The 21,643-nt window shown below is 42.9% G+C and overlaps 3 protein-coding genes across 4 annotated transcripts; all 3 read left to right on the plus strand.

Annotated features, from left to right (window-relative positions):
* The first annotated feature begins 669 nt into the window (after positions 1 to 669).
* On the plus strand, positions 670 to 4,883 carry si:ch211-266i6.3 (cytoskeleton-associated protein 2). Of its 2 annotated transcripts, none has more exons than XM_047020069.1 (7): positions 670 to 774; positions 1,033 to 1,087; positions 1,207 to 1,991; positions 2,118 to 2,475; positions 2,732 to 2,792; positions 2,902 to 3,175; positions 4,224 to 4,883. In XM_047020069.1, the coding sequence occupies exons 2-7, from the start codon at positions 1,049 to 1,051 to the stop codon at positions 4,498 to 4,500; spliced, it is 1,794 nt and encodes a 597-aa protein (XP_046876025.1). In that variant the 5' UTR covers positions 670 to 774; positions 1,033 to 1,048; the 3' UTR covers positions 4,501 to 4,883. The 2 variants fall into 2 exon arrangements, with proteins under 2 accessions (XP_046876025.1, XP_046876026.1); XM_047020070.1 differs by having other exon boundaries at positions 2,118 to 2,460.
* Positions 4,884 to 5,134: 251 nt separating this feature from the next.
* Positions 5,135 to 8,557, plus strand: thap12a (THAP domain containing 12a). The gene is made up of 5 exons (XM_047020067.1): positions 5,135 to 5,633; positions 5,891 to 6,011; positions 6,144 to 6,245; positions 6,336 to 6,372; positions 6,460 to 8,557. Exons 1-5 carry the CDS (start codon positions 5,539 to 5,541, stop codon positions 8,247 to 8,249), a joined length of 2,145 nt encoding a protein of 714 aa, XP_046876023.1. The 5' UTR covers positions 5,135 to 5,538; the 3' UTR covers positions 8,250 to 8,557.
* A 587-nt stretch (positions 8,558 to 9,144) lies between these two features.
* Positions 9,145 to 20,706, plus strand: si:dkey-250d21.1. The gene is made up of 11 exons (XM_047020124.1): positions 9,145 to 9,445; positions 9,938 to 10,058; positions 10,489 to 10,602; positions 10,816 to 10,852; positions 10,956 to 12,775; positions 12,890 to 12,917; positions 13,501 to 15,287; positions 15,503 to 15,551; positions 15,787 to 17,585; positions 17,734 to 17,770; positions 17,953 to 20,706. The coding sequence occupies exons 1-11, from the start codon at positions 9,345 to 9,347 to the stop codon at positions 19,446 to 19,448; spliced, it is 7,389 nt and encodes a 2,462-aa protein (XP_046876080.1). The 5' UTR covers positions 9,145 to 9,344; the 3' UTR covers positions 19,449 to 20,706.
* Positions 20,707 to 21,643: the final 937 nt, after the last annotated feature.

Genomic DNA, 21,643 nt, shown 5'->3' on the forward strand with positions numbered 1-21,643 from the left:
GCGATTTCGTATTTTTGACCTTCTGAATTTACAGTTGGACACGCCTGAGCATGAGACGGGAAGCTCATCTCTCTTTTTGAGATAGGGTGACCTTCTTGCGCGAGCTCTGACTGTAGAGAGAACTGTCATTTTGATCATTTTGACCGGGTAAAAGAGGACGTCTGGTCACCCTAATTAATTAACACACCTGGGATCAGTCTGTGTCCTACGTAGACTGGGACATTCGAGACAGAACGTTTTTGTTTTCATCCCTTGGGTGTGTACATTATGTTTAGAGATTTCGTGATTTGTAGGGGTTCCGGTCAATGATGCAACCAACTGACAGCTACATTCCAGAAACATTCCCTCACTTTTTTTATATTGCTGGAATCATGTAACTAGGTGAGATATAGGACAACATGAAAGACATTTGTGAATCAGTGGGATGCACATCAAGCTGTCAGTCAGCTCGATGTCTATTTGGGTGTAGGCAACTTGAACGATGAATTATCTTGCATGTTTCAAACATTCAAACACACAGTAGTCCTTATTCAGAAACAGAGCCCGCCTCCCAGATATCTAATGCCCAATACATTCAGTCAGTTGCTTTAAGAAAAGGCATTCAATTGGCTAAACGAACCGTCTACCAACATCGTGTTGACCAATGCGAAAGAAGCATTTCGTATCTAATGCAGCGCCAATCTTAAATGCGAATAAGACCGTACGAAGACGTTGTTGCGACCTGGACCTAGGATATCTGACAAATCCTCAGTTTTTGAAAGTGAAGTTGCACAGGTAAGTCGTATACATAAATCTGGTGTATTTATGAACAAATTACTTAAGTTGTGATGTAATGAATACTCGCTGTTTACGCAAGTCAGTTATTTCAAGTGTTAGCTACAGTAGATAATATGTTCGTGCACATGGACTGACATAATTTCTGTAAGCTACTGTATACGAGATATAACTCAGTTAACTGTAGCTGTGGCAAGCTAGTTTCGCTTTGTAGAATTGTTGTTTTAACTAGCATGCTAATGGATGGCTTTTTATTAGGGACGTCGAAAACGCAATGGAGACCATTTCAAAAGCAAAGGTCAACCTTAAAAAGGTACAGTACGGAAAAAGGCGAAACTACAGAGATTCTTGAGTTACATTGGCACCGTATTGCTCGTTGGTTTTTTAAAAATGTATCCTAACCTGTAGCTTTGTCCATTTTGTCTACATTAGCGTAACAAAGAGAACACGAGACCAGCAAGTGGTCTCACTAAGACCTTAAATAAAAGGGAGGTCTCCAAAACAGTGACAACTTCATCTGCTCCTTTGCATTCAAAGCTTGATGAAAAGGAAATTATTCTGGGACAGGAAGCAGATGTGGTGAAAAAGGTCAAGACAGGGCAGGGGGCAGCAAGTGACGCTAAATCACGCCACACACTCAGCCAGGCTTTCCTGACCAAACAGGCTGTCAGACAGAGAAAGATTGTCACAGAGGCTCCAAAGCTACAGGCTTCCATACCCCTTAAGCCTGCACCAGGCACCTACAAAGGCAGAGTTGTCCAGTCCAAAATTGGGGCTATCTGGAAGTCTAGTTGTAGCTTGGATGGAGGAGCAGAAAACAAAGCATCCACAAAACCATCAGTGCCCAAGGTTGAAACACAGAAGACGAGAAATTTGACCAAATCCTTCTCTGACTTGCATGGGCGTGGCACACAGAAGCCTCCTCAAGGTCAACCCTCCAAATCCAAGTCTGTTACGGACGGGCCAAATCTGGTCCCCAAACGCCCTGCTGCCAGCGGGCCTGCAGCCTCTCGCGATGCAGGTCCCCCTGCCCGACATGCTCCATGTGGATACCCGCCTCGTGCCAGCTCCACTAAGCCTGCCATGGCATCCAAGGGAACAGAGTCACGGAGCACCAAGCCTAAGATGCCTGTTCAAAATCCGAAGGTCAACAAGCCTGCTGTATCAAGCACCCTCAGTCAGTACCGAGTACACACTGACACTGCTGAAGAGAGGAAGTGGGTGCCCTTTTCATTACCACAATTCAAAAACATTTGTCAGTGAAAACGTCTTAATTGTGTAAATTCCTTTTGTAAGTGATCTGTTCTGAGTTAACAACTATCTTTTATATTCTTGACCACCAGAGTAAAGCTGGCAGAGTGGTTAGCATCCAAAGGGAAGACTTTGAAAAGACCCCCGATGACATCGCGGGCAGCCCCAATAACCAGACTGGTTGAGGTGATTGAAGTCCAGGCCCCATCCCAAATAATCCCTGAGCCAAAGTCCAGTGGTGAGCCTCAACCTCCTGCCCAGACTGAGACTAAACCACAGCCTGGTCTGCAAGCTCCAGATCCCAACATCGCTCCTCCACCTGATAACAACCAGGGACCAGAGCTGCTGACTGCATGTTCCTCAAGTCCACTGATCATGAACACAACTTTAGACCTGCTTGACAACTCTGATATGGACCTCCCGGTTGACCCAGAGGTCAGAATTGATGATGTAAGAACTTTGTTTTTATATATATATATTAATAATTAAAAAAATGTTGGGGGTGGGGCTACAGTTTAAGGTTCCTGTTTCATAGTTTGTCACACGGTAATGTAGAATGTGTGCTGCTAGGGGGCAGTCTGGTCACTGACTGACCCAAGGCAGAAATTACATCCCTGGCGTGGGACCACATGTTTACTACTTGCTCTTTTTATTGATGATGGTGCCAGATGGTATCCTAACTTTCTCTTGTCCATTTTTACCTTAGGTTGTAGTAAACCTTTGTAGTGTTTTGGAGGCCATGGAGGCGCCCTCTCAGTGTGTAGATGGTAAGAGTTGGGGTTGTTTGTTTCTTGAAGTAATACATTCATGTTATTAAATTGACTATAATCAGGTGGTTGACATTTCATCTATAACTTTTTTGCCCCTCCATATTAGAACCAGAAGAGACCCAGGATGAATTTGTGGAGGAGAATGTGGTACATGATGAGCCAAATAACAAGGAGAACGAATTGCCTGAGACTGTTTTAGACGTCGTCAAGTCAGAGGATGATGTAAAGAGTGTGGCTGAAGAGAGGGCCTCAAAGAAGATAAACGAGTCCTGTAGCGAGGAAGGGGAATCTGATTGTGAGGACCTGACGGGGACCACGCCAGAGACTCAAGGAGCATCTCTGGTGAAATACAGCGTGAGGACGACTCCGTACCTGCAAAGGTGAGTCTTGTCTCCTCTGAAAACGAAAACCATCGACTGGGTAGATTCCCATGCAAGTGTTACTAGCCCTCAATCCATTTGTTATGCACGCCTCCCGAAAGAGGGAACGCAATGCCCCGCTGCACACAAGAACCCTGGGACTGGACGAATTGAGATATGGAGTCGTGGTGCGAAACAAGGCCAACAGTATTTAGTGAAATAAACGTGCAGGGGAAAAGGGGCTAGGCACGACCAAAACAAAGAAAGCAAAATAATAATCTCTATCCCTACCTTATCACAGTAATCCCCTAACTAGCACCGTAATTCTGGCACTCTACCCAAAATACAGGGGTTGGTCGGCCCAGGTCTTACCTAGTGTATATAGACAATAAGGTTATCCTGCGGGTGGTGTAAGCCCTGGGGCCTCTTGCCTAAAGCACGTGGCTTTCCCCTTCCCCCTGGGAACAAAAGCAGAAGGGTGTTATCCCAAATAATAATGAACAATGTTACCACAGATACAAATGACCGATACAGACCCCCAAATGTCAGAAAGCAGCACACAGAACAATAGAGTCAGCAGTCAGCCAAGCTTCCTAGCTGGTCAAACACTGGGGCTTATATGAGGCATAGCACAGGTGCAGCCACCGATGAGGGGGGGGGCGGAGCGGAGTCCTGATCAGGGACTTCGACCTATCAGCCGCTGCATCTAAAGCTATCCTGCCCAGGATGACAAACCTGAAGGAAAAAGAGCCCCCCCACACACACACACACAAACCACAAACAAACAGACATACGGACAGAGAACCACATTGGAACACTGGGGACGTAACATTTTACATTTACATTTAGTCATTTAGCAGACGCTCTTATCCAGAGCGACTTACAGTAAGTACAGGGACATTCCCCCCGAAGCAAGTAGGGTGAAGTGCCTTGCCCAAGGACACAACGTCAGTTGGCACGGCAGGGAATCGATCCGGCAACCTTCTGATTACTAGCCAGACTCCCTCACCGCTCAGCCATCTGACTCCCGCTAACACATTTCTCATACTTATTTAATATTTGTTCTTAGTGTCAAGAAAACCATGGAGGGTGAAGCAAGTGCTACTGGCTCGAGTAGGAAGAACACCATAAAGGACCTCAAGTTCCTGACACCAGTGCGCCGTTCCTGTCGCATCCAACGCAAGTCGTCTCGTCTGCCTGGCATGCTGACCGACCACGACCCCTGTGTGTCGTCGCTGGCTGAACTGGTTCAACTGGATGATGATGCCAATGCCTACATTTACAGGAAGAACCCAGCTCTCCTGGAGGAGCTTCCAGACCATGCAAAAGACCTTGGGAAGATCTGAGTGCTGTGCTGCTTAGGTTTGGGAATGCTCTGTAATGCATGAGATGGGTACCAATGAAAGCTCATGGTAACTTAAGGGCACCTTACATCATTGATTTTGGTTAATTGATGGAAAAAAGCTAACTGCAGTAATTACATACACATACGCTAAGAGGAGCAAAAGTCACTACATATGTAGCCTACTAATCCCTATATGACTCATGGATGTTGTCAAGGAAGTCAGACTATCTAGACCTTTCACTTTTTCTAAAGTTTCTAATCTTATATTATTATGTTTTGTATTCTACCTTTTTTGTTTTAGTAAATCTGTTTTATGAATGTTTGTAATTGGTGTTCGGTGTTGACAACTTTCATTAATAAAGATGGAAGAGGCTTTGTAAAGAATTGTGTTGCAGTTCAAATAAGACAATATAATCTCAGTTTTGCATTGTCCGTATTTAACCGCTGGCCTTATACTCCTAAACAGTAGGTGGCGGCAATGCCCATCTCAATGTTGACTTAAGTCTGCCATTAAAACCAAAGAGTTTTTTGTTGTTGTTTAAAACAAAAGTGACTCATCTGGTAGGAGGCTCATTAGAAAACAGCACAAAATGTAACTTTAATTATAACGTAAGGCAAAACAATATTGAACAAAATAAAATTGCCAAGGGGGCCTTTCAAGCTGTTTGCTTTATCATACAGTGATTTGCAGGACAATGCACTTTCTCATGAAAACCACCAATAACGGTTTTGTCTTACACATTAACATTTGTGAATTAAACCTTTACCTAAAATAAATGCATTTTTCAACAGAAATGTTCCTAGGGTTAGGGTTTCCTATTTTCCTCCTTAATGATTCTGGCATTTGGTGACAGAATGCGACGTGACTTTTGAGACATCGGCATGCGCGCTTTTTCCATGTTATGCATGCAAAGGCTCATGGGATACTACGGCAGTTGTCGCTTCCTGCACACTGGCTTGCACCGAATTGTGGTAGTTTGATTATATAGTTAGCTAAAGCAAATGTTGTACGTATGAAGTTGCGATACATTTGACAGCAATGGCGAACAACTGTGCTTTTTCCAGTTGCACAAGTAACAACTGCAGTCTGCCCAGCCTTCCCCCCCTCTTCAGGTTCCCAAGAAACAGCGAAAGGTAACAACAAGTTAGCTATATATCTAGCTAGTTAGCCTAATACTAATAATAATTGTCTAGCCTTTTAGCTAGTTAGCTGGTAGTAATACTAGATACTACATCTTAGGTAACTAACTACATGGACATAATAATAGGTAAGCCGGCAAGGGCTTTATGTTATTTCCGGGGCCTTACACCACTTATGTAGTGAGCCTACCCAGCTCTGACTATTGCATTATCTGTCTAATGTCCAATGCTGTTGTTTCTCCCCTTCTCAGATGCAAGAAGTGGATTGAAAACTGCAATCGTATTGATCTTGATGACAAAACCCCAGACGAGTTGTACAGACAGCACAGACTTTGTGCAAAACACTTCGAAGATTCAGTGATGGAAACAACTGTAAGTGAAATCATTCTCAATATAAATATTAAACTATTATAATATTATTAAACTATTAAACTGCTATCTTTATTCAGACTGCTGGAGTAGTCAAAATACTATGATTAACTTAGCTGCTTACTTGTTTTTCAGCTTCACAACACCGCATTGAAGGAGGATGCTATACCAACCATATTTGATTCATCAAGCCAGCCCACTAACCCCACAAGTGGACAGTGCAAGCGGAAGGGAGAAGTAAGGATTTGCTGCATTAAACTTCTAAATTCATACACTTATACTTCAAACACTTTGTCTGTTTAATATTTTAAATGTTTTATTTTCCAGATTCAAGATGGTCCACAGGACAGTAAAGTGAAGAAAGGTGAGTTTTAGATGTGTAATTTACCTGATTGTCAACTTCACTGTAAATACCAAAAGGCACTGTATTTTGTTCTGCCTTGTCTTCCAGAGGACTTAACAGAGAAAACCAAAGATGACTCCCAAATAACTATGGAAGAGACAGACCCGAGAGATATCCTAAAATCAATTTTTGAAGTTCTTCTGGTGCTAAGCAAACAAAATATTCCCTTGAACAGGCATGCTGTAGATGTACAGGAAAGCCTCACTCTGAGTAATGTCCAGGCATTGTTAGAATATAGAATGAGTGTTGGGAATCAAGTGTTGACTCCTGGAAAAGAGCTCTGCTCCTCCACACAACTGAGTCAAATGTTGGAGGTGTGTGAGAATGGCGTTCGTGATGAGTTCCTGCAGGAGGTCAGAGAAAGTCGCTTCTTCTCACTTGTCACAGATGATTTGGTGGACATAGAAGAGCAATGCCACCTCCCTGTTTTTTTGCGATTTGTGGACCAGTCTAACTGCTTGCGGGAGGAGTTTGCCGGACTGCTTCCTTTTCAGGGAGATGAGGAGACCCTAACAGAGCAACTGCTGTCTATGGTAACTGACAAGTGGGGCTTGAATATGGAAAACTGCAGAGGGCAAGCCCACTTGTGCTCTGGTGTGCATGCCAGCAAAATGAAAGCCATCTCTACCAGGTTAACAGAGAAGTATCCTCTGATACTGCATTCGACATTGTCCACATTTGCTTTGAACACCTTTCTGGTAAATAGTATGTCACTGTCAGGGCCACAGATTGTCATGTCTACTTTTAAGAAGATTGAGTCCTTTTTCAAGGACGCCCCTTCACTGAAATTAGAGTTAGAAAATGCCATCTCGATATTCTATCAAGGCAGGGAAGAGAAAACCAATGAGTTGAAAGAGGCTTGTCGCACCAGCTGGACATTAAGGCACGATGCGTTTGAGGTGGCGGTTGATATCATAGAATCTCTTTTGCTCTGTGTGGATAGTGTTCATGACAATGAAGACATGAGGTGGAGTGATGAAGTCACTCACAACGCATTAGAAATATCTACAGCACTGGCTGATTTTGAGTTCATTATAGCTTTGGTTGTGCTGAAAAACACCCTGTCATTCACCCGTGCCTTTGGTAAGAACTTGCAAGGGCAAGCAACAGACACCTACTTTGCTGCAAATAATTTGACAGCGGTGTTTCACTCGCTGAATGAGGTCTCTGACAACATTGATGTGTATCACGAGTTCTGGTTTGAGGAAGCCATCAACCTAGCATCTGCAATGGAGATCCAGGTTAAGGTTCCCAGGCTGTACCTGAGAAAGCATCGCTCTGAGTCTGGAACCGAGGTGCAGCCAGAGAATTACTACAAGGAACACCTGTCTGTCCCCGTCGTGACCCATGTCCTCAACGAAATGAAGGATCTGTTTACTGAAAGTCACGTCAAGGCCATGAAATGTCTGTTGCTGGTCCCTGCCGTCATGGGTCAACTGAAGTTCAACGCGTCCGAGGAAAACATGGATGTGTTTAAAAATGACCTTCAGAATGCAGAGACGCTCCCTGCAGAGCTACACTGCTGGTGGGTGAAGTGGAAGCACAGGGTCAAGGATGTCACCACGCTGCCCTCCAGTGTCCCTGAAACCCTGCTGCTGGCTGAAGTGAAATTCTTCCCCAATGTGCTTGCCTTCCTGAAGGTGCTTGCCACCTTGCCGTTTTTGACGGCTGAGAGCAGTTGTGATGCCGCCCGCAAACGGCTTAAACTGTACGTGGAAAATACACCTGGCCACCACAGATCCAAGAGTATTATCTTTTTGAACATGCATTATAATGCTACACACAACTTAGACTTCATTGTAGATACCTACGTGGAGAAGTACCCTGAGAAAGAATGATATGACTTGAGAAAGTTGCATCTTTTATTAAAGTCAATGTAAATATTGTTTGACTACAATGTGTGCAGTATACATAGATGAGTCTGTTTTACGTTGTAAACATTTTTTTTCAAAATAGATTGAATGGATGATGATTAAATGTTTTAGGCCAACATGGTGCTGTAAAATGTAACAAATACTGTTTAATAGTCTTACAATCATACAAAATCATTTGATTGATGCATTTATCATTTTCTAACCCAAGCTGTTAAAGTGATTACAGTATTTTTACACATTTTTGTTCAATAAATAAGTATATATAGCTTCTGTTTATCTGTTTTTTTGCATTTATCAATTGTTGATTTAAGAAAAGACAATGAAACCTTACTTCGTTTGATTAAATAATGAAAGGGTACGATAAGTAAAGATTAGCGTTATTAATGGATTAGTAAACTATAGAATTATGATTCTGGCACTTATTCATTATTTACCACAAACATTTTAAGTGAACAGATGAGAATGACAATTCAGATTCAAAACACATCTCGTGTACAAAAAAGAAAAGGAAAAACTTCCATCTGAAGTGAATGCCGATCAGACGGCCTATTTTCAGCACAAAGACTCGTTCTATCTAGTCCACAGATGGAACCACGTCTCATAGCATACGATAGAGCTCTGAATGTCACGTGATAAATGCACCGTTCGGCGATAGAGGCCTCGTGGTGGGATTATAATATATATTCTGTAAACTCCACCTGTAATTCACGTACAGTCTTAATATGAAATAAGCAGAATTGTAATGTGTATACATTGTACTTATAGATGAGTAAATGCACGATAATTACATTATTCTAGAGCAGAACACATGGTACTAAGATCGGAGATCAGTGCGCCATTCAAGCTCTGCATAGAACCATTTCCGTCCCTCGGTAGACTTCTTCCTGGTTGAAACACTCGAGAGAGCCCCACGCATCTCATCAACTTTTTAAGAATGAAATAAGTTATTTCAACGCAGAGTTAATTCTAGCAGTCCGTTAGAATTCGTAACTACAAACTCGACACGTAGGGTTTCGGATTTTTATGAGAGGCATGGTTTATTCTGATCTACAGTAGTACATGCAGCCCAAAATGCCCGACTGCTGTGCCGCACCAAATTGTGATCTACACAGAGAGGGATCCAACGTCCTCTTTTTTCGATTTCCTTTGGATGAAGAAAGGTAAATAGCTAATAAAAATAAGTCTACCTTGCTGATAATTTGTGTTCAAGTACTACTGCATCAGTTTAGAAAGTTCTGCGTATCCCCTAGCTAACAACATAAATAAGCTATTCAATGCTAGCTAGCTAGTTTAATTGAAAATGGCCAGTCTAATTCCTGGAACCAAAGCATTGCATGCAGGTTTCGTTGCATAATACGTCAATATAATGCCCGATGCTTTCACTAGGAGTCCGTTGGAGTTTGTAGACTGTTTTGTTTCTGTTGCATGTAATGCATGTTCAATTTTGTTCCAGGAATTATACAGGGCCTACAGTGCTTAGCATGCTATTTAGGGCTAGGTACAGTAAGCTAAATGTTAACTTGTTTTAGCCACTAGCTCAACTCGAAGTTGAATTGTTTTGAATTTATAAAGGCATAGTTGGTGTGATTGCATTGTATACAGTTCATGTGTGGTTACTTTTTGTAATCTTGTGTTCTATGGTTACATTACAGATGCAAACAATGGCTAAATAATTGTCGTCGACAAGATCTGGCATCAAAGACCCCTGAACAACTGCACAAGCTTTACAGACTATGTGCTAATCACTTTGAGCCATCCCTGATTTGTCCTCTTGTAAGTATTACGACAATAACAGTTTGTGTAAATTCCTGAAATTAATTTATTCCGGATAATACACATGAACGTTTTTTGAGGTTGTGTTTCACAGATCATACAAAATTGGGATTTATTTAAAATTATAATCTGGTCGTGAATCAATAATGATGGAATGGAGGTTATGTTTAAATAAATAATGATGACCAAACAATCCTGCCATAATTTCCCATGTTAATTGGTATTAATAATGATAAAAAGTAGTGGTAGTGGTAGGTACTTTTGATCCCCAGTGGGCTAAAAAGTTGCCCTTTATAATAAAAGGGCACCATCAAAGAAGACAACTTGATTACAATATCAGCAACACCAATACATTAGGTTTAGATGGGTAATAATGAGCCACTAGGAGATATTAGTCAATTCGTTAAATTAGGAATTTTGTTTTTTATAGGGCACGGACAGCACTGAGCAGGTGCTGAAGGAGGATGCCATTCCAACAATATTCATCTTCTCAAGCCATTCAAACAATCCGTTGACCCACACTAGGAAAAGAACAATTGTTCCAGTAAGTATTTGGAATTCACACTACTATACCAATCCTCTTAATTAATGCCATGCAAAGAATGCGTGTCACAAAATGCTTTAAATCCTGTATTGCCTTAATATTCAGACCGCTTGGTTATTAAATCCTGTATCACCAGTCATTAATTATAACCACACTGCAAGTAATGAAAATATTGTTTCATTGCCTCTATATTGAAATAATTTCAACCCTCAGGCTGAAGAAGAGCTTGCTTCCTTGAAGAAGTCTAAAGGTAACCGACATGTATTTGCCAACTGTGCCTAGTTTTTCATATCAGTGTATAATCTTACATGGTCTGCTATGTATATATCAACCAACTTTATCTATTTCCTTAGATGACGAGGTCACACCTGATTTAAGTGCTGAATTGAAAGAGGAGCCTGGAGAGAGCATTGTATGTGAATCACAGGAAGAGGACCAAAAGACTGAAGAGACACCCAACTCCAAAGAAAAGGAAATCCTTAAAGTTTATTTCAAGGAAACTCTTGCCTTTTCTGGTTTCAGCATTAGGAATGATGCCAACCCCAACCCTGATGAACCTTTGGGAGGCCACCGAGGACAGCAGTCTCTTAACCCTATCTGTGTGGAAAAAATTGACCAGAAAGAAGTGCTTCAGTTCACTGAAGATCTCATGCAAGAGGAGATCCGGAACAGTTTGAGATTGGCACGTTATTTCTCAATATTGCTTCAAGATGTCACAAATATCGAGGGGAAGGAACAGATCCCAGTGTTCATTAGATCAGTCACCGTGGCCGGTTTCCCTCAGAAACACCTCATGGGTTTCCTGCCTTGTGATGCGGATGCTGAGAGTCTGTTTTACATGCTACTCTCAGAGATTCGAAACAAGTGGGAATTGAGGATGGAGCATTGTCGTGGACTCACATACATAACCACAGGTAGCATGTGTCAGAAGATGAGAGATCTCACGAGCAGGATCCTTCAGGAGTTTCCTCAGGTAGTACTAGCTCCAAGTGACCCGTATGCATTCAATATTTGGCTAATTCGCTCCATGCCCATACCTTCCATTCAGAAGGTTGTGAATTCAGTTGAGGAGGTAGCCCAGATTCTTAGAAAAACACCTGACCTTAGGAAAAGATTGGAAATAAAGATCAGGTCAACATATGGCCACCTTAAAGGGGAAGCAGATAGGATCACAGAGGGTTGCCAGGACAACTGGGAGTATGGTATTGATGCATTTCAGGTCATGCTGGAGATCCTTGAGCCATTCCTAAGTTGCATCAATGAGATGACCACGTCCTCGACAACAGATGCAGACACTGCAGAGCAGATGGCTAATCTCAAGCCTTTCCTGAAGAATTTCAACTTCATCATGACCCTAGTTGTTCTGAAAAACACTCTTTGTTGTGTCAGCATACTCAACTCAAGTCTCAGAGGAGCCATTAGCATCAGCAGCACTCTGCAGTATACAATCTCCAATGCCTTAAAGCTGGTCAACAAGTATATGCAGGAGATTGCAATACTCCACAGGAAGTGGTTTTCTGACGCTGTGGGCCGGGCTAAGAAGCTGGGTGTGGCAGTGTGTGTGCCAGAGACCTTACCTGAGACAGATAAAGGATCAGTTACTGACACCCCCCTGGAAGACTTGTACAGAGAAACTCTAAGCAGGCATGTGTTGCAGTATCTCACTGATGAGGTGAAGAGAGTGTTTAGCACTGAGATGGTACGGATTCTCCGATGGCTTTCATTGGTTCCTTCTTACATGGCTGATCACAATTTTAGTATCCGCAGGGATAAAGTGGCAGACGCCAATCTGAATAACCTTGCAAGGCCCGACACATTTTATGATGAGCTTGGTTTTTGGGAGGTGAAGTGGAGACATGCTAGCAAGCGCAGGATCCTGCCGACAACAGCATTTGCCACTTTGAAGATTCCAGACATTGGGTTTTATCCTAATGTGCAGAGCCTGCTCAGGGTTCTGGGCACAATTCCCTGTGTGAATGCACAGGCGGATGTGTACGGGCAGTACAATATGGTGTTGGAAAGATTCCAGTCCTACCTAATGGCCACACCAGATGACCAGAGACTGTGCAACATGGCATTTGTCTTTGTAAATCAAGATGTGCACTTCAATGTGGAAGACGTGGTGGAGACCTATGTCCAGAAGCACCCTGAAATATTGGCGTTGCTGCATATGGTAAGCTATCCATTTGATATCTCAGCAATTGCTCATTGGAATTATAAGGGGTTTAAATTATTTGCATATGATAGATATATGATATATTTAATGAGAATAATGTTTGTTTTGTAGGAGGATGTGATAGAAGTGCAGCCCACAGGTAAGACAATTATTCTATTTTGTTTGTGATGTTGTCTAACAATGGACATGTCAAGTAATTCAGTGTTCGAGTACTCACATTTATTATCAGATGCTTGCAAATGTAAGATTAGAGTCCAAAATGAACACCCTATCAAAAATGGGGGTAGGTATTTACCTACCTTTCTGCGCTGCACCGACTGTTTACCTACATGAAGAAAAACCACATCCACAACCATTTAAATGTTGCAGTGAATAAAAATAAAATCTAGTTGGCATGTAAAAAAAAAAAAAAGTAATGTTCCTTTAACTTAATCTTTTTTTATTTATTTTTATCTGCATCTGGCTATCATTTTTGCTGCATGAACCAATGCAGATATTTATGGATAGCAGTTGCATCTCTGCATCATCCGCTACTAAAAATGTTAACTTTGAATATAGAACAGGGCTAAATGTACTTTTATCATAGGTGATTTACTTTTGATGTTTAACCAATATTGGTGTCCCAATTGAGTACTCGAGTACACATGCCTCTCCCCTAATGTTTTCACGTGGTGCCACCAGCAAATGAATCAATAAAATGTTCCCTCTTTTCTCTATTGCAGCCTCAGTCCCTGAGGAGAATGATGGAAACCACACTGAAAAGACCACACAGGAAGAAGAAACAGAAGTCATGACCATTGAGATGGAAGCCGAAAGAGTCGTGCAACCAAAGTGTGCCGAGACTGATAAGGAGGCCCTTAAATCTGCTTTGCAAGCTGCTGTGACAGCTGCTTACAACAGCCAAATGAGGCAGGGTAGTGAGGCGCCATTGGAACAAGATGGAGAAGTTGAATATGTGTCCAAGTCTGAGATGAAAGAAGTGCTCACGGTATGCGAAGATTCAGTACGCGAAGGCATTCTGCTGGAGGTGGGGAGTTCGTTCTTCTCCCTGTTCATTGACAGCGTTGTAAGGCTCGGAGAGACCGATTATCTACCACTTTTCCTCAGGTTCGTAGACAGTTTTGATGTCATGCGATTGGAGCTAATGGGATTCATTGATGTGGATCTCGACTGTGATGCAATGTCTGAGCGCCTTTTTGAGACTGTCACCAAAGAATGGCGCCTAGATTTACGCTATTGTAGAGGGCAAGCCTACCTCGGATCCGGTGAAGTGTCCTATAAGCTGAAGGCCTTTGCCTGCAAAATCCAGGAGAAGTACCCTCTTGCTATATGCACTCACAGCTCTTGTTACTCCTTCAATACATGGTGGTCAAAAACCATCCCCGTGCCCTCTGTAAAACGAGCACTGGATACCTTTGAGGAAGTGCTGATGTTTTTTAGCAGCTTGCCTACACTTGAGAAACAGTTAGACCATGTTATTGCATTTGGCCTCAGGGAAAGCTTTGAGAAAATCCAAGAGTTACAGGGAAAGTTCTGTACCATCTGGCAAGAGAAGCATGACTCCTATGAGGTTTTTGTGCAGATGCTGGAACCCCTAGTTGAATGTCTGGAGAAAATCAAAGACAACCCACAGAGATGGAAACCATCCATCTCAGAACAAGCTGGCAGTCTGCTACGTAGAATAAGGGACTTTGAGTTCATTGTACCCATGGTAGCCTTGAAGAATTCCTCCTCGTTCACCAGAGAGCTCAGTGCTGGCCTGCAGAAGGATCATTTCAGTGCCGCCTCCCAGCTCTGCCAGATCAGTGGCATTGTGGCTACCCTAAATAGGGTGAAGACTAACATCAAGGTGTTTCACCAGAATTGGTTTGATGAAGCTTGTGCCCTGGCACAGAGTCTAGGTGTGCAGATTAAAGTGCCTGATAATTCGACCTTGCCCAGGGATAGCATGTTGAAGCCAGCTATGTACTACAAAGATGCTCTGAGTGTGCCACTCGTGGACAACCTCATCAATGCTGTGAAAGACCATTTCTCTGAAGACCACAAGGAAGCCCTGAACTTCCTCTCCCTAGTTCCATGCTCTGTGACCGTGAGCTACATGTTTGAGATCCTGAAGTCCAAGCCTCCTCTCTACAGCAGCGACCTTCCCGATGCCGACAACTTCTTCACCGAGTTGTGCTGTTGGAGAGTGAAGTGGAAGACCAAAGTTGCATCCTTGACTATCCCAGAGAGCATCTTTCAGACTCTCCGTTTGCCAGTCATGCAGTACTTTGGCAACATCAATACCCTGCTGAGGATCATGTCTGTGTTGCCCAGCACTGTGCTGGAGGACTGTGGTGTGACGATGCGCCACAAGAAGTATCAAGAATACTTGAGGAACACCTGCCCCAAAGACCGGGCCCCATGTTTGGCTATGCTACAGGTGGGAACCAACTTCAGCAGAGATCTGGACCGGATGGTTTCCCAGTGCTTAAAGGTCACTCCCCAGACATTGGAGGGGATCTGCTTGGTAGGTTATTTTCATGGCTATTGTTTGTGTGACTTTGTATTTGATTTTGTTAAGAAGCTTGCATGCCAGGGAGCCAGCATGCCCTGTATGTCCTCCCCCCGCTCTTTCCTCTTCATTTCCTATCTCGCTTCACTAAAGAAGAAATGCAGTAAAAATATATATCTTTAAAAAAGGTACTTAACAAGCATGCTATTTGTTCATTTTTGTTTTCTCAGGATAAAGAATCCAAATGTCTATTGAAGAGCTCTGAAAGTAACATGGAAGGTAAGTTTCACAAACCATTGTGTATAATATGGTAGTTTACATTTGTAGGAGGTAAAGTAGGCACATGCAATGAGTACATTTAGATTGAATGTATTAAATTGGCCTCAAATTATTTTAAGTTTTGTAAAATAAATTATGCTTTGTGTTTTCCCAAAATGTTTTGACACCTTATTAAAATGTTTTTAATGAATGCATAGGTAACCCTAACCCTCTTCTGATCTGTCTGTCTTTGCAGTGGATGACAAAGATGGAGTAGAGGAACATGAAATGCCACAATCTACTGAGAAGAAAGAGGAACAGGAAATCAAACCCGTGGATGAGAATGGACACAGTGGAGATAATCGGCAAAGTTTGGAAACTGTGTTCAGACTGGCTGCCCGCTTAGGAAAGAAGAACTGCTCTCTCTCAGAACTTTCCAAAGAAGAACAAGAGCTTGTCATTCAAGAGCTCGGCATGTGTCACTGGTTTCCAAGTGATGGCAAGTGCTCACTTAACATTGGTGAAGAGGAAATGGTAAAACTACTCACAAAATCAATCAGGGAAGTGATACTCCAAGAAATCCAGGAGTCCCCTTTCTTTTCATTGATCACTGACAGACCAGTGTCAATCACTGGTAAAAAGTATCTGCCTGTGTTTGTCAGGTATGTTGGTGGTGAAGGTTCCCCAAAAGTGGAGCTCATTGGGTATCTACCTTTTGATGAAAGCTGTGACGTTGACGTACAAGCAAAGTCTCTTGCTGTGACTCTGACCGAAGACTGGGGGTTGCAGATGGCTCAGTGTCGTGGACAAGCATTCATGCGCATGGGCTCTGGCTGTCAGAGCCTAAAGAAAATGTCTCTGGATTTTCTCAAGAGCTATCCACTGTCAGTGATCACACCCAGTGAGTCTTGCGGTCTTGCCTGCTGGCTTGCCGGTAGTTTGGCTATTCCCTCTGTCACGAATATGCTGGATGTTGTGGAAGATCTGCTACTCTTATTTGACTCGTCCCCCGGACTGGAGGGAGCGTTGGCACAGGCTGTGGACGGGCTACTGAATACACCTAGTGAGGCCCTGGAAGAGTTTCCAGAAACCTGTTGCTCCCGATGGAAAAAGAGGGAGGACTTCTTTGATATCCTGGTCGACACCTTTGAAGGAATCTTGAGTTGCTTGGATTCACTCAGTTCCAGTGCCACAGGTGCAATTTCATTACATGCACAGGTCCTGTCCTCTGCTTTGAAAAGCTTGGACTTCATTATAAATCTGGTGATCCTTAAGAATGCCTGTGCTCCCCTTCGAAACTGCAGTACCGTCTTTCGATGTGGCAATCCAGCTGACATCATCTGCGAGGTGGAGAAGATCCCCGCGATCATAGAGACACTGGGTAACATGCAGAAGAACATTGACACAATACACTCCCCTTGGTTTGAGGAGGCGTTCCAACTCGCATCCAAAGTGGCCCCTGAACAAGTCTGCTTCCCGGAAGAAACCAACAACTATTCTTCTCCGGAGACGTACTACAAGGAGAAACTGAGTGTTCCCCTCCTCAGCTGTCTTGTAGAAGAAATGAAGTACAGCTTTTCAGAGAGCCATTTGAAGGCCCTCAAGGTCCTGTCTTTACTTCCCTCATGTAACCCTCAGCCCATCCTCCAGGACTCCACTGACAAGCTCTACAGCCTGTACCTGAGTGATTTACCTGACTCTGACACTGCAGAGCAGGAAATCAGTAACTGGGCCACAGTGTGGATCGAGAAATATCAGGATGTGGCACCACCGGCGTCCATCTCCGAGACCCTGCTCCACTCCGAGTCAAAAAGCAGCCCTGCTGTCACAACGCTGCTCAGGCTGGTGGCTGTCCTGCCCAGCGTGAGCATGGAATGGGACCTCATGAAGACGACACTGAACTCCATGAAGGATATCCTGAAGAACACTATCTGCAAAGGAGGCAAAACCGACATTTTGATGCTCCGCATGCATCACCTGACTATTCAAAGCCTGCAAGAGGTCATCGATAAGTGCATCGAGGTTGATTCCGAGAGCAGTGTATGCCTGTCACAGGTAACAACAACTTGAATTTTTTTTTTTTTTTTTTACAACAAAGCCACCATGTTGTAGTAATAATAATAATAATAATTGGTAATGTTGTGGTAAATTGTCATATGCATTCAAAAGAAAATTCTAATCTGAGGTCTGTTATGTTTTACAGGTGAAGATGATAACTGGGGGACTGAGACTGGAAACTGGTATGTAAAAGTGAAAAGTATATCACATAATGTTAATGCATAGAAATATTTGTTTTCCATTACTTCCCTGGCTAGGTTAAGATTGGATAGTTTAGGTTGGTCTAAATTTGATTTTAAGATAACTTGAGTGACAAGGGGGGAAAGGGGTATTAACAACGTCTTGTTTCATGCATTTCAATCAGAAGTTGGATCTGCAACCTGCCCTGGAAGACCTCAACATCCAATGGATGTGAAACCTACAGTCGGAAATCTGACTGTAGGGGACAGTGATACGGAACAGAGACAAACAATGTCTTTCTATGAGCCACCCGTTCGAGAGGAAATCCTCAAGGAACTCTGGGACTCGCAGTTCTTTACAATAATAACTGAACGGGAAGTAGATATCGAGGACAATTTGTATGTCCCACTTTGCATCCGATACCTGGACAAGCAGGACACTCAGTGCGAGGAGACTGTGGCTTTTGTCCCATTCGTCAAGGACACAGCTGTCCTGGCCGACTATATTGAGACAGCCCTGTCAGAGAAATGGGGACTCAACATGGAATACTGTAGAGGTCAAGCCTTTTTGAGTGTTGGAGAAGTAGGGGCTCAGATGAAGGCAGTTACAACAGTAATCTCCCAGAAATACCCCCTGGCCGTGCGCACGGTCAGCTCTGCTGTGTCTTTGAACGTGTGGCTGGCCAGGTCCTCTCCAGCAGGGGAGACAGCGGAGGGGGCGGCCTCCATCGAAGACGTGCTCCAGTGGCTTACTGAGGACACAGAGAGACAGACCAAACTGGACAACATGATCATTCATATGTTCCAGCATGACGAAGGGAAAGGGAATGAGCTGAGGGACAAGCTGATCAAAAATTGGGAGAAGAGCCACGATATGCATGAGGTTATGGTAGAGCTTCTAGAAGTGATCATGCTCTGTTTGAACGAGCTGAAAGGTGAAGCGAATAGCCCAGCGTCACAGTACCTTAATGCAGTCCGAAGTTTCGAGTTCATCTTCTCCACAATTGTGCTGAAGAACATTCTGAGCTTGACCCGAAAGTTCAGTCAGTCTCTCCAGGGAAAGCCCCTGGATGTGTTGATAGCTGTGAGTAACTTGCCCGACCTCCAGACTTCCCTCAGCGAATTGATGAGTGATATTGACAACCATCATCAGGCCTGGTTTGAGGAGGCTGTTGCTTTAGCTTCCAAGTTGCAGATAACCATGCTACACCCACCACTTCTAGAACCCCTGAGCGAGTTTTACAAAAGAGCAGTGAGTGAAAGATTGGTAGAGCATGTCATTGCTGAGGTCACAGAGCTATTCACCGAGCAAGTTTTGAGCACCTTGAGTTGCCTGGTGATTGTGCCTTATGCAATGTCAAAGCTAGAAAGCAACAGCGTTGCTGTGCACATGCTCCGCATGTACAAGGATGACTTGCCAGATGTGGCCTCGCTCCACACCGAGTTGAAGTCTTGGAAGGAGAAGTGGTTGGATCCCATGGCAGGCTATCTCCCTGCCACAGTCCTCGACACCCTGAAGGTGTCGCATATACGGAGCTTCAGTAACTTTGAAACTCTCCTTCGTCTCCTAGTCATCTTGCCCTTCTCGAGGAAAGAAAGTACCTTTAGACAGGGAAAGAGAAGTCTACAGGGCTTTGTACAGCAGGAGAGAAGGTGCATTGCCGAACTTCATCCTCTGTAATAGTTAATGGTCTGCCCTTCAAGCTCGTGAGTATAAACCTGGCTTCTAAGAGGGTGTCATATACTGCTGACCCATTGTATCCTTACTCTTTATTTAGGTCTCAGTCCCTTTTTTTAACTTACTAGGTGATATTTCTATGTATACATGAATGATTGAAGATTTTATTGTTTTCCTGCAAGCATATATTCTTTTTGTTGAAACACTTGTACTGCCTATTGGGACCAATGTCTTGCCAAAAAAAAGCAATGCTCACCTGAGGGGTTACCAATGCTTGTGTGCCTTTATGCAAAACTTAGTCTACTCCATGCATCATGATAATACTGATGTCAACAAATAATTCAGTCCCATCAGGCATTTGGAATAACTGTTTTACTATTATTAAAACATGATCTAATTAATTTTCTCTCAATTAAAGAATCACTTGCATCAATTCACTTAATTTGTATCATTCCCTCCCATGGCACAAATAGATGGTAAGTTATTTCATGTTTGTGTTTTGTGATGATTGCCTAGGATTCCATTCTAGAGGGGTCTAGAGGGGTTAATTTGCTGCAATGTCTCCAAATACTGTCTCCTTAAGAGGACAGCCTTCATATATATTTGTCAAAAAATTAATAAAAACTTGTGGAAAAAAATGTATATAGTTTTTATTTTAACACTGGTACAGTGGCAGTTGAAGTTGAATGCCACAAGAGGGTGTTGTGAGTCTTCTGATTGCACTGAATGAGGGGTCTAGTCTTTCAGTTTGGATCAAAGTTGTGTTTTTTAATGATTCAAATGATTTTACTTACTAAAACAATCTTAATATTTTTTGTTTCTTAATTGTTAACTCAAGTAACTGTAGATTTAAGATTATGGAGATGTGTATATATTTGATTATATCGATAAACGATCCAATAGGGAGCTATACAAATGCAATCTCTAAAGTGTTCCATTCAGTTAAAATAATTTGTTTTTTTTTATAAGAAGGTATGTAGTTGTAGGCATAAACTCTTACTAAAGACTGTTTTAATATTAAGAAAAGAGGACCCTGATAGCTGAGGGATTTCCTGCTTGAGGTTTGGTGAACAGAGGGTTGTGCAGGACTGCAAAATCCTTTTTCCTATGGATTTTTGTGCCGATTTCTTGTCTTTGGTTCTTGCTGTTAAATCGAGGGAGTAGCTTGGACTGTGGACAATATGTCTGCATTTGAGATACACAACTGAAATTGACTGGTTTTTCTCTAAACCAGATATTCACTCCAGACATTGTTTATGGTGTAGAGAAACACTTTTCTTTGTAGCATGTCCAAATAAAAAATTTGAAACATCTTGTCCCTCCGTTTTAAGTAAGCCATGTTTTAGACATTTAGGATGTAGTATATAAAACTACATCCTAAACGCAGTATATAAAACTCAGGGTCCCTGAAAACGGTTTCACTCCATCTTGATAGAAAGCATCCCCTCCTCAAAGGCTGATGACCTCACCTTGTGTTGAAGGGGCATGTATTCTTCCTGTAGGCTGTAACACCAGAGGGCCCTTTCTAACAATGGGTTGATTGTTGGTGCTCAGTTTAGTGTGAAAGGTGCATCTCTGTGTCCTCAGTCAGCTGCTGAGCAAACGGATCTGTCTGACTTCTGTGAGCCCCAAACAGCCTTGTTTACCTACAGATTTAAAGCTCAGCCCATGCGGTTTCCACATCCAGAACTAGAAACTCCTGTTACTCAATCTTAAACCCTTGGTTAGACCCCTCCACACGGGAACATAGAGGTGGGCTTTATTGCAGAGGTTATGTGTCCTTTCTTGTTCCAAAGGTGAACATTCTTAGATTGGGAAGATACTATGACAAGTTGAGCCGTTTTGGTTATTGGTGACTTTTTATACAGCGGGCAAAGAAGGCCTCCTTGTTTCAGCAAAATGAGCAAATACCATAATTGAACTTCGGCGCTGGTTTCCTGCTGGAAGTCAAGGTTCTGCACTGATCTAAGACCTGTGGCAGTCTGTAATCATGTCCATACACAGCTCGGATTTAACTACTCTGGAGGGAAAGGCAGAGGGCTTAAGTGGATTTTATTTCAAGGTTTCTTTGCAGGGGAAAAAATGGCGGCCTGGGTCAGGATATGTACAACCACCAACGAATGGTTTGAGTTATTGCAATATGGACTTGCCGATCAGACACAGAAAACACTCATTTTTATTCTCTCGCTATGTAACAC

The sequence above is a fragment of the Hypomesus transpacificus genome, chromosome 5 (genome assembly GCF_021917145.1).
Source record: "Hypomesus transpacificus isolate Combined female chromosome 5, fHypTra1, whole genome shotgun sequence".
Taxonomy (NCBI): domain Eukaryota; kingdom Metazoa; phylum Chordata; class Actinopteri; order Osmeriformes; family Osmeridae; genus Hypomesus; species Hypomesus transpacificus.

Coding starts and splice junctions, on each gene's coding strand:
- si:dkey-250d21.1 (XM_047020124.1), top strand. CDS start 9,345: ATGCAGCCCAAAATGCCCGACTGCTGTGCCGCACCAAATTGTGATCTA. Junction 12,918..13,500: donor GATAGAAGTGCAGCCCACAG/GTAAGACAATTA, acceptor TCTCTATTGCAG/CCTCAGTCCCTGAGGAGAAT. Junction 17,586..17,733: donor GCAGTGTATGCCTGTCACAG/GTAACAACAACT, acceptor TATGTTTTACAG/GTGAAGATGATAACTGGGGG.
- thap12a (XM_047020067.1), top strand. CDS start 5,539: ATGGCGAACAACTGTGCTTTTTCCAGTTGCACAAGTAACAACTGCAGT. Junction 5,634..5,890: donor TTCCCAAGAAACAGCGAAAG/GTAACAACAAGT, acceptor TCCCCTTCTCAG/ATGCAAGAAGTGGATTGAAA. Junction 6,246..6,335: donor AGTGCAAGCGGAAGGGAGAA/GTAAGGATTTGC, acceptor TTTATTTTCCAG/ATTCAAGATGGTCCACAGGA.
- si:ch211-266i6.3 (XM_047020069.1), top strand. CDS start 1,049: ATGGAGACCATTTCAAAAGCAAAGGTCAACCTTAAAAAG. Junction 1,992..2,117: donor GACACTGCTGAAGAGAGGAA/GTGGGTGCCCTT, acceptor CTTGACCACCAG/AGTAAAGCTGGCAGAGTGGT. Junction 3,176..4,223: donor ACGACTCCGTACCTGCAAAG/GTGAGTCTTGTC, acceptor ATTTGTTCTTAG/TGTCAAGAAAACCATGGAGG.